Genomic DNA, 17642 nt, shown 5'->3' on the forward strand with positions numbered 1-17642 from the left:
CACAAACTCCGTTCCCTAGCCACCGACTCCATCCCTCCCCTTGACAACTGTCTGAGGCTGAACCACACTGTTTGCAACCTTGGTCTCACATTTGACCCTGAGATGAGCTTCCAACCACATATCCGCGCCATCATGAAGACCGCCTATTTCCACCTCTCTAACATCGCCCGTCTCCACCTTTGTCTCCGCTCCTCTGCTGCTGGAACCCTCATCCATGCCTTTGTTACCTCTAGACTTGACTATTCCAACACACTCCTGGCCGACCTCCCACATTCTACCTCACGTAAACTTGAGGTCATCCAAAACTGCTGCCCGTGTCCTAACTTGCACCAAGTCCCGTTTGCCCATCACCCCGGTGCTCGCTGACATACATTGGCTCCCAGTTAAGCAACGCCTCGATTTAAAAATGATCATCCTTGTTTCCAAATCCCTCCATGGCCTCGCCTCTCCTTATCTCTGTAATCTCCTCCAGCTCTAGAACCCTCCAATTGCTCTCCTCCAATTCTGGCCTCTTGAACATCCCCGATTTGAATCGCTCCACCATTGGCAGCTGTGTATTCAGCTGCCAAAGCCCTAAGCTCTGGAATTCCCTACCTCAACCTCTCTACCTCGCTTCCCTCCTTTACGATGCTCCTTAAAACCTCCCTCTTTGACCAAGCTTCTGGTCATCTGTCCTACTATCTCCTTATGTGGCTAGGTGTTAATTTTTGTTTGAAAACGCTCCTGTTAAGCGCCTTGAGACATTTTACTACGTTAAAAGCGCTATATAAATTCAAGTTGTTGTGTGAGACAACTGCCTAAATTTAAGTTTTGATATTTATTTCCTTTTTGTTCCTTCCAAACATGATTTCCTCTCCCAGAGCCTTGCAGCATTCTGTACGTAAGAGGGTGGGTAGGGACCGATTCATGCTTCTGCTGGTTGAGGAGTGACTGAGCGAGGCTCTGGATGGCTTTCCACCGCCTCTGTGGAAATGCGCCTAAGCTATACTGAGTGCCTCGCCTGGGTGATTTGGAATTCAATACTTGTGTCTTTTTTAACTGCTCACTCAAAAGAAATCGCTTTTGAGTCATTTACTATTTCTGTTTTGTTACCTTATTGGAACTGGTAATTCTATTCAGTTTAAAAAATTTAAAAAAAATGCCTGAAAATTAATTTGATTTGTTTTAAAAACTCTGATCCAGGTTTGAATCTGGACCGTTCCAAATTACACTTACTTCATGGAGATCCAGAAGTCCAGGACTGGATGGACATTACGAATCAAGTGGTGCTGGAATTCACTCACCTTTGTGCTGTTTTTGAAGTTAACCATTTCTCGTGGTAAGATTTGTAAAGTTTGACTCATTCTATCCATTTGTTGTTTTCAACCCTTTTCAAACATTTTCTCCTCCTTGGTGACGAGAGGAGGCAAGCAAGCAAGCCCTCTTGGGGGTCATATTGGGTCCAAGCTGACATGGTTGGTGGTGAGAGATTGGAATTGAGTTGACCCTGTCTGGCAGCCTTTGTGATGGATACCTGAGCGAGGCAGGCCAGCAGCACTCCAGTATCCTATTGATGATGAACTAGGTAACCCAGCTCATTGATAGGACTTGGAGGGGTAAACCTGACATTAGGAGCTGGGATTTTCCCCACTTGGTTCCAGATAATTTTACAAACCCAATGCCCTAACAGGTAGGGTGGCCCTATCTGGACAAACAGAAGGAAGCTTACCAGTGAATTATGCTGGTGTGCTGTGTAATTATAGCCAATTAAACTCCAAAAGTACCTCTGTGCACACTCTGAGTTCCCTAAGCCTTGGCTGTTAACAAGCTGGACAAAAGTTTTCTGGGCTTGGCTGAGTGACGCGTGTCTATTGGGGGTACAGTGGGCACTGACGTAATAAATCTCACTACGCACTTGGTTTGAGTATAAAGCAAGGCTTCAATCAACTTGTTTCAAAACATGGAGGTCTAGTTATCTTTCACTAGTCCCTGTTTACACAATGTCCTGGGCAAGCTGGGCCCACGCCCGAGTATTTATACTCCTTGGACGGCGCCACCAGCTGGCCGTCCAGTGTTATTTCATGAGTCTTTCTTCATGGATCATAAGATTCATAACAGGCACTCCATATCGGGCAAATGGAAACCTCTTGTGGGGAATTCTCAGTAGCTTGGTTTCAAAATTCTTAAGCGGGGTGATTGGTGTCCAAGCTTGTCAGACACCCAGCTAACCAAAGAAAAATAAACCAATAGAATCTTCCAGAGTGTAATGGAAATTATTTTGTTAACATAGAAACATAGAAGATAGGAGCAGGAGTAGGCCATTCGGCCCTTCGAGCCTGCTCCGCCATTCAACGAGATCATGGCTGATCATCCAAACCCTAGCACCCGGTCCCTACACCGACAGCCATCCCACCCAAGCCCTATCCCCGTAACCCCGCGTATTTAATCCCCCCTAACACTAAGGGTCAATTTTTTATCATGGCCAATCAACCTAACCCGCACATCTTTGGACTGTGGGAGGAAACCGGAGCACCCGGAGGAAACCCACGCAGACACGGGGAGAATGTGCAAACTCCACACAGACAGTCACCCGAGGCCGGATTTGAACCCGGGTCCCTGGCGCTGTGAGGCAACAGTGCTAACCACTATGCCACCGTGCTGCCCTGGGGGTCCTTGCCGTAGCTCTCCAGCCCCTGAAGTCGTTGAAATGTACAAGTGTCCGAACATTTGAAGCAATTTTAGCTAAACAACCTCGGGCATATTTCTGTTTCACTGTGCATTTATCTTCACTATGAGCAGCTGCCAGGAATGCAGGCTGAACATAACTTGGACATAAATTGCTATTCTTGTATGGATGGAAGCTGATTTGTTTAGCATATGACTGCAGTTAAGTAATTACATAAAAATCCATTGATATGAATAGGATAAAGGTTAGTGTCTGGTTCTGGGGTGAGATAGCTTAACATGCAAACTGGGTCTTGACTAGAATTGGCGGGGTCAAAATTAAACAGCATTCCCCAAGTAAAACGCTCTTAATAGCAATCCTGGGTGGGGCTGAAAAAAAATAAGCCATTTAACTTAGTTCCAGGAAAGTGTGATGACTGCAGCACAAAATATGTGCTTGATATTTGTGCTTTTCCTGTTTTTCACTGGATAATGAATGCTGCATGTTTTCTCAGGCTGTTTTTGCCTTTTATGCCTACATAACAGCAGTGAGTACATTTCGAAAGTAATTCATTTAGTGTGAGGCGCTTTGGGACATCCGGGGAGGGTGGGGGGAGGGAAATTTAACCCCCGAGAACGGGTGGAGTGCAGGTGGGGGGATAAAATGTTAGATTCTTCGATCGGGAACGCAACCCGGCTCCAACGCGCCCACTTCCAGGTTTAACGCAGCCGCGTTTGGATGCCAGTGAGAAAGCTCCTTGCCAAAGTCAGGGATTTAATTATTTTAGGCAGGCGGGTAGTTATTGGTGCAGTTAACGTCCTTGGGTGCTGCTGCTAATGAGATCTTTGCAAATTGCTTTTACCTTCGCTCTAAATTTAACGTGTGCAGCACGGGTTTCCCAGGGCTCGGGAAACTGACTGGGGAAATGGAGGCGAGATTGAGCAGCAGTTCAGGTGGCTATTTAAACTTGTCATTGTGCCAGCTGAATAAAAGCTCATTTATCGCAGCTGGCTGCCTCAGTGCCCTCTGGCAAATGTTTGGCAGAAAGTTCTTGTGCAGATACAGATTTTTTCAACCTTAGAAGCTTTCAAATTGACAAAATCAGGATGGGAGGCGAGTTGGATGTGTTTTGCAGCACATCAGAAGAGGAAGACTGTCACCATCCGCAACAGCGACGGCGCGCTGTGGTGGGATCAGTGGGCGAGAGGTGCGCAGGAGAGGGGCTGCGGTCGCAGGAGGCACTACTCACATCACAGGGTTTATAGACAGAGGTTCAGCTTCCTTGACCTCTCGGAAGAGCAGTGCTTCCGCAGGCTGAGGTTGCCACATCAGATGGTGCCAGACATCTGCAGCCTCCTAGAGGAAGGCCTGTTGCCTGCTGGACCTGGTGGCCACGCATTACCAATGGCTGTGAAAGTGACCACCACCCTCAATATTTTTGCCTTCGGGTCCTTCCATGTCCAGGATCTCCCAGTGAGCTACACGTAAACACATAAGGCAGGTCACTGCTGGATTGTTTACCAGAGCCGGCAATTATGTAAATTTTCCCTGTGATGACATCAGCCAGAATGAGCGGGCGCTCGCATTCGCCTCCCTGGCCGGATCCCAAAGGTACAGGATGCCATCGATTGCACGCACGTGGCAATCCGAGCACTACCACTACAACCAGGCGTTTTTTATAAACCGCAAGGGTTATTCATCCATCAGTGCACAGCTGGTGTGCAACCACAAGAAGAGGTTGTTGCAGGTCTAGCGCCAGATTCCCTGGGAGCTGTCATCATGCATTCATACTGCGGCAGTCCAACATTCCAGACCTTCTCGTTCCAGGAAGCAGACTTGAGGGCTGGCTTGTAACAGACAAGGGTTATCCGCTTCAAATTTCATGACCCCCGTGAGGAACCCCACCAATGAGGCGCAGGAGCGCTACAACGAGAGCCACATGGTCACCAGGTGTGTCATAGAGCAAGCCATCGGCCTGTTGAAGATGCGCTTCAGGTGCCTAGATAGTCCTCGAGGCGCCCTTCAGTACTCGCCAGCGAGGGTGTCCGGATGATAATGGTGTGCTGCGTCCTGCACGGCATTGCACAGCAGAGAGGATTTCAGGTGGCGGAGGATGGTGGGGCTCATCACTCATCTGTGGATGAGGAGAACATTGACGAGGAGGATGAAGATGGGGCACCCATCACCAGACTAGCCGCTCACATCGTTGCCAAGGATGCCCTAATATCGCAATGCAGACATTCTGTCAAGGGTTTGGGTTTTTTACACTATATATATTTCCTTGTTTCTGCATCTCTGGCCATTCCTGTAAGTAGACCTCGGGTTCCTAATGATCCAGAGTGCCTTTACCCATCCAGTATCAAGGTAAAAGATCTACAGGGTAATGGTCTTTGAATTGAATGGCTTCACCCGCTACCTGTGAATAAAGTATGCTGTTCCACTTGAATGTTTGTGGGAGATTTCAGTTAACATCTATTCGTAGCTGCAGTGGCACAGAGTTCCGATCTACAAATGTATGTCTGATGTCCGGAGACAATCATCTGACTCTTATCGAAAAACCTGTAAAATTTATCATTTTTTCTGTTGGTCGGCACTGGCAAGGCAGTATTTATTGCATATCCCTTGTTTCTCTGAGGGCATCAAGAGTCAACCAGGTAGTGTGGGACTGAAGATACAAATAGGCCAGGCCCGGTCAGGGTGGCAGATTCCCTCAGTGAACCAGTTTGGTTTTTATGAAAATCCAGTAGCTTTCATGCTCATTTGTCCTGGTGCCAGCCTGATAAATTAACAGATTTATTAAATTCAGGTTCACAATTTGCCACAGTGGGATTTAAACTCATGGGACTGAATCTTAACTCCCAAAAACGGGTGGGTTGGGGTCATGTCAGAGGTTAAAATACAGAAAATCTGGAACCGGAACCGAACCCGCCCACTTTCCAGATTTAACGGAGGCGGGATGAGGGGGCGGGTGACCAATCCAATTTACATTTAAATATTATAATGAGGCTGCCTGCCTTAATTTTTAACAGTGATTCTATTTTTAACCAATGATTTTTAGGCTGCTTGTCGACTGCCATAACCACTAGGCCAACCTACACATGAAGCTAACTTTTAACCTCTGGGTGCCATGACCAGCAAGACAGAATCCAATAAGTAACCTGTCACAGAGAAAAATGTTTAAACTTCAGGGCCACCCAATAATGCTGAAAAGCCTCAGCACTCCATCATGGTGCTGCCTAATTCCTCCTCCGTTCAACCAGCCTGCTTGTGATCCAGTTTCAGCAAGAGGTCGAGAATCGGGTTGCAGTTGGGGGAGAATGCAACAGCAATGTTGGGGGTTAGGGTATTAGTTAGGTCAGGAGCAGTGGGGGAATTAATTTGTTGAAAGGCTTCCCTGTAGTGGAGAAATCTGTGCTTTAAATTATTTACTGAGCTGTATTTTATTTTAAATACTGCACTTTGTTTTATTTTAAACAATAGAAAGAAATACTTTTTTTTATTCGGTCATGGGCTGTGGGAGTCGCTGGCAAGGCCAGCATTTATTGCCCATCCCTAATTGCCCTTGAGAAGGTGGTGGTGAGCCGCCGCCTTGAACTGCTGCAGTCCGTGTGGTGAACGTGCTCCCACAGTGCTGTTAGGGAGGGAGTTCCAGGATTTTGACCCAGCAACGATGAAGGAACGGCGATATACTTCCAAGTCAGGATGGTGTGTGACTTGGAGGAGAATGGTGGTGTCCCCATGCACCTCCTGCCCTTGTCCTTCTAGGTGGTAGAGGTCATGGGTTTGGGAGGTGCTGCCGAAGAAGCCTTGGAGAGTTGCTGCAGTGCATCTTGTAGATGGTACACACTGCAGTCACGGTACACCAGTGGTGGAGGGGGTGCCAATCAAGCAGGCTGCTTTGTCTTGGATGGTGTTGAACCTTGAGTGTTGTTGGAGCTGCACTCATCCAGGCAAGAGAAAGTATTCCATCACACTCCTGACTTGTGGCTTGTAGATGGTGGAAAGGCTTTAGGGAGTCAGGGGGTGAGACACTTGCCGCAGAATACCCAGCCTCTGACTTGTTCTTGTTGCCACAGCATTTATGTGGCTGGTCCAGTTAAGTTTCTGGTCAGTGGTAACCCCCATGATATTGATGGTGGGGGATTCACAGTGTATAGACAGAGAAAAGAAAGACTTGTATTTATATAGCGCCTTTCACAACCACCGGATGTCCCAAAGCGCTTTACAGCCAATGAAGTACATTTGTTTAAGTATAATCACTGTTGTAATGTAGGAAATAGAGGTTTCTTTATAACTTGGTATTTAATTATGTTTTAAGATATCCTCTCCCACTGGGCCTCCCACTGACCCCTCCCCATCTCACTGAAACCCCAAGTCCCATACCTTTCTCTCACCATTTTCTCCTTCGTAATCACTGTAACACTCTCCTTCCTGTTTACACCTTATCCATCCAATCTTTCATAGTCATCACCCACTACCAAACTCTCTGGGATCCCAACTTTCCTCTTCCTCAGTCCCTCAGTTTTCTGCTCTGCACTGCCATTCAATCCACCTCCCACGTTATCACTTATTCACTACGAATAAAAGAAAGAACCTCTATTCTTGTCCAAAAGCACTTCACGTACAATCCTAGAATGGTTACAGCACAGAAGGAGGTCATTCGGCCCGTCGAGCCTGTGCCGGCTCTCTGCAAGAGCACTTCAGCTAGTCCCACTCCCCCGCCCTTACCCCATAGCCCGGCAATTTTTTTTCCTTCAGGTACTTATCCAATTCCCTTTTGAAAGCCACCACCCTTTCAGGCAGTGCATTCCCGATCCTAACCACTTGCTGCATAAAAAAGTTTTTCCTCATGTCGCCTTTGGTTCTTTTGCCAATCACCTGTAAATCTGTTCTGCCAATGAGAACAGTTTCTCTCTATCTACTCTGTCTAGACCCCTCATGATTCTGAACACCTCTATTAAATCACCTCTCAACCTTCTCTGCTCTAAGGAGAACAAACCCAGCTACTCCAGTCTATCCACGTAACTGACGTCCTTCATCCCTGGAACCATTCTCGTAAATCTTTTCTGCACCCTCTCTAAGGCCTTCACATCCCTCCTAAAGTGTGGTGCCCAGAATTGGACACAAAGCTCCAGTTGAGGCCGAACCAGTGTTTTATAAAGGATCATCATAACTTCCTTGCTTTTGTACTCTATGTGGGGAATGGTCGGATTTCCCCAAATGTGGGGTTTCTGACACACATAAAAAAGTGTCAGCCAGCCCCACGCAATTTTCCCTCAATTGGCCAATTAATTCCCAGCATGTGGGAAGTTTTGCTAATTGTCTAAATAAAGTCAGAAATCCCCACAGTATGATGTCATCATTCGTGGTGCTTTCAAGGTCCATAGCAAGCACTGCATCATCTGAAGGCTTCCAAATGAACCATACAGGATGGCAGAGGAGCCTGCAGCAGCTGTGGCCAGTGCCAGACCCCGAGCTGCCTTCAAATTCGACGCGGCTTCACTGCAGGCACTATTGGATGGGGTTAGGGCCCACAAGGAGGTCCTCTTCCCTAGGTCAGGGAGGAAGAGGCCTCCCACTGAGACCAATGCTGCATGGATGCAGGTGTCAGCAGATGCCAACTCGCTGGGAGTCACCAGAGGAACCTTGGCATTACATCTGTAACTCCTTCCTTTACTCCCCCACAGTACCATCCAGAGCCCCTGTCCTCACTGTGGAGGAGGAAGAGGCTGTGCAGCCAGACTCCTCAGAGGAAGCTCCAACCTCTGAGGGTGCAGCGTCAGCAGAAGTAAGCGCACCTAGCACCAGCGCAGACACTCACACCTCGGGGGGACCTTCGAGACATAGAGTAGTGTTGTCACCTGGTGTTTCACAGCGACAAGTGAGCCTCAGCAGATACTGGAGACAGGGACAGCAGTGGAGAGTCCTCGTCGGAGGGCGCAGGGCTCTGCCAGCTCAGCTCAGCTGCGCTGCATCTCGACCCTCTGCCTCTGGGTCCATCCGCAAGAGAAGAGGTGATGGATCTCCATGCACAGATGCAGGAGTCTCTGGCAGGTTTTGTCTCCAGGGTCGCTGCGAGTGTGGAGCGAATGGAGGAGTCCATAGCGACCATGAGCAGAGCCTTTGTGGAGTCATTGGTGCATGAACGCAGCACCATGGAAAGGTTGGCAACCTCCATGGAGGAGATAACTCGCCAGCATACGGAAAACATGGTGAGTGCTCATAAGAGAATGACATCTCTTGAGCGTTGGCCATCTGTTGAACAGAGAAACCAGATCTTCATGGAAGTCCTTCTGAGTAGGAGTGCCAGTGCAGAAACGGGTCCCACTGGCCCCCTAAAGTGCAGCAAGGCGCTCTCAAGCCACTTCCAAGCGCTGGCCCCTTCTGGCTTGTGCAGCTTCAGGTGAGTGAGCAGCAGCCTGGTGCTCCTGGTAATCATCCTGCTGTTCCTGGTTCTGCTGCTGCCACCTCTGCTGTTGGAGATCCTCTAATGCCAGGAAGGGAAGGTGCCAAAGGCCTCCCATGCTTCTAGCAGATGCCTCGGTTGAGGAGGTCCTGAGTTAGGGTGGTGAGAGGGGCTTCCCAGGAGCTCACACTGAAGAAGTGTGTGAGGCTCCAACTTTCTGCAGCTGCTCCTAAGGCTTCAAATAGTTCCCCCAAGCTTTGATCAACAAGGTCCTGCAGCCTGCAAATGCTGCCTCTTTAAATCTCTTCAGCCCTCAGCGACCTGCTGCTGCAAGCAAGCAAGCCAGCTGTTTTCACGCCAGCTCTCATCGGCGGGGTTCAGGTGGGGAAAGCCCCAAAGTCGCAACGGCACGGGAAAATCGTCCTTAACAAGGTGATCATTGGTGATTAGTGCTCCGACGCGCAGTCCCGCCAGCGGTGGGCGGGATTGAAGCGGGGCGCGTGGAAACGGCGGTCCGAAAGTCGGGCGGGGAATCAGGCGGGGGGGGTCCCGACCCGCTTTTTCCGCGATTTTCGGACCACGGCCGCATGAAAAGCTGCCCGAAAATCGGGGCCTATGCCTCTATTTATGAAGCCCAGGATCCCGTAAGCTTTTTTAACCGCTTTCTCAATCTGCCCTGCCACCTTCAACGATTTGTGCACATATACCCCCAGGTCTCTCTGTTCATGCACCCCCTTTAGAATTGTACCCTTTAGTTTATATTGCCTCTCCTCATTCTTCCTCCCAAAATGTATCACTTCACACTTTTCTGCATTAAATTTCATCTGCCACGTGTCAGTCCATTCCACTAGCCTGTCTATGTCCTCTTGAAGTCCAGCACTCTCCTCCTCACTGTTCGCTATACTTTCAAGTTTTGTGTCATCTGCAAATTTTGAAATTGTGCCCTGTACACCCAAGCCCCAGTCATTAATATATATCAAGAAAAGCAGTGGTCCTTGTACCGACCCCTGGGGAACACCACTGTATACCTTCCTCCAGTCCGAAAAACAACCATTCACCACTACTCTCTGAATGAGAGGTGATATCATTGAAACATACAAAATTCTTACAGGGCTTGACAGGGTAGATGCAGGGAGGATGTTTCCCCTGGCTGGGGAGTCTAGAGCCACACGTCACAGTCTCAGAAAAAGGGGTCGGCCATTTAGGACTGAGATGAGGAGAAATTTCTTCACTCAGAGGGCGGTGAATCTTTGGAATTCTCTACCCCAAAGGACTGTGGAGGCTCAGTCGTTGAGCATATTCAAGACAGAGATCGATAGATTTTTGAATATTATGGGAATCAAGAGATATGGGGATAGTGCAGGAAAGTAGAGATGAGGTAGAAGATCGGCCATGATCTTATTGAATGGCAGAGTAGGCTTGAGGGGCCGAATGGCCTACTCCTGCTCCTATTTCTTATGTTTCCTGTCACTTAGCCAATTTTGTATCCATGTTGCCACTGTCCCTTTTATTCCATGGGCTTCAATTTTGCTGGCAAGCCTATTATGTGGCACTTTATCAAATGCCTTTTGGAAGTCCATGTACATCAACCACATTGCCCTCATCAACCCTCTCTGTTACCTCATCAAAAAACTCAATCAAGTTAGTTAAACACGATTTGCCTTTAACAAATCTGTGATGGCTTTCCTTAATTAATCCACACTTGTCCAAATGACTGTTAATTTTGTCCCTGATTATTGTTTCTAAAAGCTTCCCCACTACTGAGGTTAAACTGACTGGCCTGTAGTTGCTGGGTTTATCCTTGCACCCTTTTTTGAACAATGGTGTAACATTTGCAATTCTCCAGTCCTCTGGCACCTTCCCTGTATCTAAAGAGGATTGGAAGATTACGGGCAGTACCTCCGCAATTTCCACCTTAACTTCCCTCAGCGTCCTAGGATGCATCCCATCCGGTCCTGGTGACTTATCTACTTTAAGTACAGCCAGCCTTTTTAGTACCTTTATCAATTTTTATCCCATCCAGTATTTCAACTACCTCCTCTTTGACTATGACTTTGGCAGCAACTTCTTCCTTTGTAAAGACAGATGCAAAATACTCATTTAGTACCTCAGCCATGCCCTCTGCCTCCATGCTTGGGTATCCTAATTGGCCCCACCCCTCCTCTTACTACCCGTTTGCTATTTATATGCCTATAGAAGACTTTTGAATTCCTTTTTCAGTTAGCTGCCAATCTATTCTCATACTCTTTCTTTGCCCCTCTTAATTTATTTTTCATTCCCCTCTGAACTTTCTATATTCAGCCTAGTTCTCTCTTGTATTCTCAATCTGACATCTATCATATGCCCCCTTTTTCTGCTTCACCTTACTGTCTATCCCTTTTGTCATCTAGGGAGCTCTGGCTTTTGTTACCCTACCTTTCCCCCTCGTGGGAATGTACCTCGACTGTACCCAAACCATCTCCTCTTTAAGGGCAGCCCATTGATTGATTACAGTTTTGCCTGTCAATCTTTGATTACAATTTATCCAGGCCAGATCCGTTCTCAACCCATTGAAATTGGCCCTCCTCCAATTAAGTATTTTTACTCTAGATTGCTCCCTGTCCTTTTGCATAGCTAATTTAAACCTTATGATACTATGATCACTGTTCTCTAAATGTTCCCCTACTGACACTTGCTCCACTTGACCCACCTCATTCCCCATAACCAGATCCAGCAATGCCTCCTTCCTCATTGGGCCAGAAATGTACTGATCAAGAAAGGTCTCCTGAACACACTTAAGAAATTCTTCCCCCTCTCTGCCCTTTACACTATTATTATCCCAGTCTATATTAGGAGAGTTGAAGTCCCCATTATCACTTCTCTATAGTTCTTGCACCTCTCTGTAATTTCCCTGCAAATTTGCTCCACTAGTTGGTGGCCTATAGAATACACCTAGTAGTGTAATGGCGCCTCTTGTTTCTTAACTCTAACCAAATATATTCTGTCCTTGACCCCGCCAGTACATCCTCTCTCTCCAGCACTGTAATATTCTCCTTAACCAATACTGCCACCCCCACCTACTTTCTTTCCTTCCCTATCTTTCCTGAACACCTTATATCCAGGAATATTTAGTACCCAATCCTGCCCTTTTTTGAGCCAGGTCTTTCTTATGGCCAAACATCATATTCCCATGTGACTATTTGCGCCTGCAGCTCACCAACCTTATTCACCACACTTTGTGCATTTACACACATGCACTGCAAACCTATCTTAGACCTTCTTGTATTCTCTCTTAGTCTGACCCCAGCTAATACCTTACTATTTCTTATTCTAGTGCTATCTGCCTCTCCCAATCCTTTGTGCACCTTGTTTCTCCTTTCTAATGCCACATCCTGGTGCCTATCCCCCTGCCAAATTAGTTTAAACCTTCCCCAACAGCACTAGCAACCCCCTGCCCGTGAGGATATTGGGATATTGGCCCCGGTCCTGTTGAGGTGCAACCTGTCCGGCCTGTACAGGTCCCACCTCCCCCAGAACCGGTCCCAATGTCCCAGAAATCTAAAGCCCTCCCTTCAGCACCATCTCTCCAACCACACATTCATCTGCTCTATCCTCCTATTTCTATACTCACTAGCTCGTGGCACTGGGAGTAATTCGGAGATTACTACCTTTTTGAGGTCCTGCTTTTTAATCTCTTTCCTAGCTCCCTATAATCTGCCTGCAGGACCTCATCCCTCTTTCTACCTATGTCGTTGGTACCGATATGGACCACGACCTCTGGCTGTTCACCCTCCCCCCTCAGAATGTTCTGCAGCCACTCAGTGACATCCTTAACCCTGGCACCAGGGAGACAACATACCATCCTGGAATCATGTCTGCCGCTGCAGAAACGCCTGTTTGTTCCCCTAAATATCAAATCCCCATCACTATTGCTTTCCCGATCTTACTTTCCACCCCCTCCCCCCACCCCATGCAGCTAAGCCACCCGTGGTCTTGGCTCTGGCTGCGCTCCCCAGAGGAACCATCAGCCTCACCAGTATTGAATTACTTTTGAAGTGTAATCATTTTTATTTCAGCAAATGAGAGGCCAGTTTGCACTCAGAAACTTTGCACAAGCAGCAAATGAGAAGTCTTTTTTGGCGGTGTTGGTTGAAGAGGGATATTAACCTTCGGAGGTGAGACTGTTACCAAGTGTTACCAACTCAGTCAAGCTGAGTCGTTCCATCTTCTACTCGCCATCCCAAATCTCTCCGCGACATCACTCTTTGCTCTCCCTTCCTGCCCTAACCTTTTAAACCTCCACTGCATTCAACCCGAGTTTCGCAACCTCCCCCTCCATCCACAACAGATCCAATTTCACACTTGCATAATAGACTCTTAACATAACCACGTTCCTTTTGAAAACAAATCTTCTACTTAAGCATTGTGTCCCAACTTCCTGCCTCACGACACACTCACTGTCAGACATTTGCCAGCATAAACACAACTTTCTGCTGCACACACTTAAATATAAAATTCTATAAATATTTTTGTTATATCTGTATACAAAATTCATACAAGTATGTTTCTTTCATATAATGTTACTGTACATGAATTACATGTACACACACTATATTTACATAACACGTATATAGAGTACATTTTAATAATCATTTCAAGTACTTCACATCAACTTATTATAACTCTTATGCCCATTATTCATAAGCCTCTGAGCTTGAAAGGACTGGGCTCAAGACCCCACTCAAATCAAAATCAAATCAACTTTTATTGTCATTGTTAGTGCACAAGTGCAGTACAACGAAATGTAGGCTTGCAGCTCCCGAGAGTGTACATTTAGATTAAGACATTTAAACATTCAACATACATTTGGCTTGTAATACATTAACATAAACATAACCCTAATAAAGTGCATTGGCAGATGTGCAGGCTTTAGAGTTTATTTGTGGAGTTCAGTAGGATGACAGCCCTGGGAAAGAAGCTGTTCCTAAATCTGGTCGTACGGGTGTGAATGCATCTGTAGCGTCTCCCAGATGGCAGGAGGGCGAACAGACTGTGGCTGGGGTGGGTAGGGTCTTTGATGATGGACCGTGACCTCCGTAAACAGCGTTTCTGGTATATGTGCTCTATGGTCGGTAGCCGGGTGCCGGTAATGCGTTGGGCAGTTTTGACTACCCGCTGCAGGGCTTTCCGGTCATAGTAGCTACAGCTGCCATACCATACTGTGATACAGTTTGTCAGGATGCTCTCTATTGTGCAGCGGTAAAAGTTAGAGAGGATCAGGGGTGACAGGTTGCCAGGACTTGCATGTATAATCTTGGCTGATGTTTTAGTGCAGTGCTGTGGGAGTACTGCATTGTTGCAGGTGCCATTTTTTAGACGAGACATTAAACTAAGGGCTCATCTGCTTTTTCAGCTGGCATAAAAGATCCCATGGCACTATTCGAAGAAGCGCAGGCAAGTTCTCCCAATGTCCTGGCCAATATTTATATCAACCAACAACGCCAAAACAGATTAGCTGGTTATTATCTCATTGCTATATGTGGGACCTTGCTGTGTGCATATTGGCTGCCACGTTAGCCTACATAACAGTGACTACACTTCAAAAGTATTTACAGGAAACTCTCGATTTACCGGCACCTCAATAACCGGAAATCTCTGTTAACCAGCAAAATTCAGGAGTAGGTTCAGGTAAGTTTTACTTTATATTAGTGGCAGTTCCTGGATCTGTGGCTGTGTAACTGGGGCGCCTACACTTGTTGCTAAGCAACAGGGACGCTTGGTCTGTGGCCGGAGTTCCTGCACGTGTTGCTAAGCAACAGGGAAGCCTGGATTTGTTGCTGTGTACGGAGCTCTCGTACCTTTTAACTATACCTCTCTAATCCGGACATTTTGATAAACCGGCACCACGCCGGTCCCATCGGTGCCGGATACCAAAGAGTTTCCTGTAATTGGCTATAATGTGCTTTGGGACATTCTGAAAACATGAGAGGTGTTATAAATAAAAATTCTACTACAAAAATATAAATGTTTCCAATTTACAATTTCATCTTATTTTCAATTACATTAATTTCATTTCAATATAATTTCTCTTTTCTATTTACTCCATTTTAGATTCATTTCTTTATTTTTAACCAATATTCATTTTATTATCAACAACATCTAAAGTATTCCATTAATAAAATATGTTTTCTGTTGCATCATATTTTACACATTACCTACAAATGTGCACAAAATTGTAGAATTCAAGCCTGAAAATATCAACAACACTGCCACAGTGCTCTAATGAAAACACAATTTGACTTATTCAATCACAATAAATCATTGGCTTTGATAATATATTGTACATTAACTGGAATATTAATAGTAACTGACTCGCCATGAGCAATGCCACAGGAGGTCAGTTAGTAAACTTATAAAAAGTTTATGTATCTGCAGACTTCCTGTCCATCACACTTTACACATCACACACTATCTAAAATAAAGTCCTGCATCACACTTTTTGCAAAGATGTATGAGGAACAAAAGCAAAACCCACCCAGGAACACAAAATGCCAGAGCTATAGGGCTCAAATTTCCCAGGGCCATGGAGGCGGGAATGGAGGCGTGTGGGGTGTTAAAATTGCAAAAGGTGGCGGGCGGGCCCAACCCCACCTCCAAGCAATTTTCAAGAAATCATGTTTACTGCTCCCGTCTCCGTCCCGCCTCCAAGAGGTGGGATAGGCCCTTAAGGCCCTTAACAAGCACTAAATTGCCTCTATTATCCCATTTTGAAAGGCCTTTGTGACTTTAACCCTTTTCCGACGTGAAGCACGCCTGCTCTGAAACATGACGGTGAAACCTGGCGGGAGCACAATTGCATTGCTGATTATTAGCTGCAGCTCCACCATTAAATAGGAGATTTGATCAGCCATCATTGGCAGGTGGCAGGACTTTGTTGTCTCAGGTTGGGGGAACTTTTAGAAGGCATAACCATAGCTGTGGAAGTTTGGAGCCTGACACCCATCTCCAGTGTGACCTCCTGGGAAATCCCTCTTGCCACCTTGACTAAGCGCTTCCTCAACTGAGGCATATACCAGAAGCATGGGAGCCATTTATTTCCTTCCCTTCTGGACATCAGATGAGGACGAAGACCAGCCGTGGCAGCAGCAGAACCATGAACAACAGCAGCACCAACAGGAGCGCGAAGCTGCTGCTCACCCACCTAAAGCTGCACAGGCCAGAAGGGGCCAGCGCATGGAAGCCCGTCGGCGCAGGAGATACCCCCCCAAGCAGGGTCTACAGACACAGGGTCAGCTACCTCAACATATCTGAGCAACAGTGCCAAAGGCGGCTCCAACTTTCACGAGAGGTAGTGGGTGATATCTGCGGAATGCTGCAACAAGACCTGGAGCCCAGAGAACCAGGTGGACACCCCTTACCAGTGGCCGTCAAAGTCACCACCGCACTCAACTTTTTTGCCTCCGGCTCATTCCAGGGATCAGCAGCAGACATCAGCGGCATCTCCCAGGCAGCCGCACACACTTGCATCACGCAGGTAACCGATGCCCTCTTTGCCATCGCGCACAATCACATCCATTTCACAAAGGACCAAGCAAGTGTCACGGCACGTGCGGTTGGATTAGCTAATCTGGCATGCTTTCCAAGGGTGCAGGGCGTCGTTGACTGCATACATATGGCCCTTAAGGCAATCCAGGTATTTTTGTCAACCGCAAGGGCTTCCACTCCCTCAACGTTCAGCTGGTGTGTGACCACAAGAAGGAAATTTTGCATGTTTGTGCCAAGTACCCTGGCAGTTGCCATGACTCCTTCATACTGCGCCAGTCTAGTGTGCCTCCGCTATTCAGTCCGCCAGACCAACTTAACGGATGGCTACTTGGAGACGAGGGCTATCCCCTGAAGACGTGGCTAATGACGCCGTTGAGGAGCCCATCCAACGAAGCTGAGGAGAGCTACAACTACAGCCACATGTCTACCAGATCCATAATCGAGCAAACCATCGGTTTGCTGAAGATGCGCTTCAGATGCCTGGATAGATCAGGTGGAGCCCTGCAGTACTCAGCAGCCAGGGTCTCCAGAATCGTCGTGGTTTGCTGTGCACTTCACAACATGGCACAGCATCATGGTTTGCAGATTCCTGAGGACCAAGTGGCTCCTCACATATCCTCCTCAGATGAGGAGGAGGAGGGAGGTGGAGAGCGAAAACGAACATCTTGCAGAGGCCCATCAACCAGCGGCAGCAGTACGCGAGAACATTGCTGCCCGGGATGCAAGGAACGCACTCATCTTGGCCAGATTTGCTTAGCCTAGCCAATCAAGCACTTTTGCCTCGCAGCTTCTTACCAGAGCTTCGACAATGGCCAAGAACCAGCGGATTCCTAACAATTTCACCACCATACTGACAATTGCAAGTAATCCTAAGCCCTCAATGTAGAAGTCCCATTAGCGAAATGACACGCCACAACTGCAGCAGTAGCCGTCAGATTCTTTATTTACAGTAACCATCTGATGGCTTTTTAACATTAAACATCAAATTTCACCCAAGTGACTACCCTTGTGACTATTCGTGCAGTATCTTTCTCTTACGCGTGCTCCTACGTGGTGCGTCCCCCGTGG

General features: G+C 47.2%; 1 protein-coding gene across 2 annotated transcripts in view; it reads left to right on the forward strand.

Annotated features, from left to right (window-relative positions):
- Positions 1 to 17642, forward strand: part of pidd1 (p53-induced death domain protein 1) — a 109405-nt gene that overhangs the window by 66602 nt on the left and 25161 nt on the right. For both annotated transcript variants that reach the window (XR_015080964.1, XM_086007644.1), the window contains exon 10: positions 1183 to 1318. Coding sequence is in view for 1 of the 2 variants with exons in the window: in XM_086007644.1 (XP_085863770.1) it covers positions 1183 to 1318 (136 nt within the window). In the remaining variant the exon portion in view is untranslated. The remainder of the gene's footprint in view (positions 1 to 1182; positions 1319 to 17642) is intronic.

The sequence above is a fragment of the Somniosus microcephalus genome, chromosome 15, assembly GCF_052327205.1.
Source record: "Somniosus microcephalus isolate GS21.2 chromosome 15, FLI_Smic_1.0, whole genome shotgun sequence".
In the NCBI taxonomy this organism is placed as follows: Eukaryota; Metazoa; Chordata; class Chondrichthyes; order Squaliformes; family Somniosidae; genus Somniosus; species Somniosus microcephalus.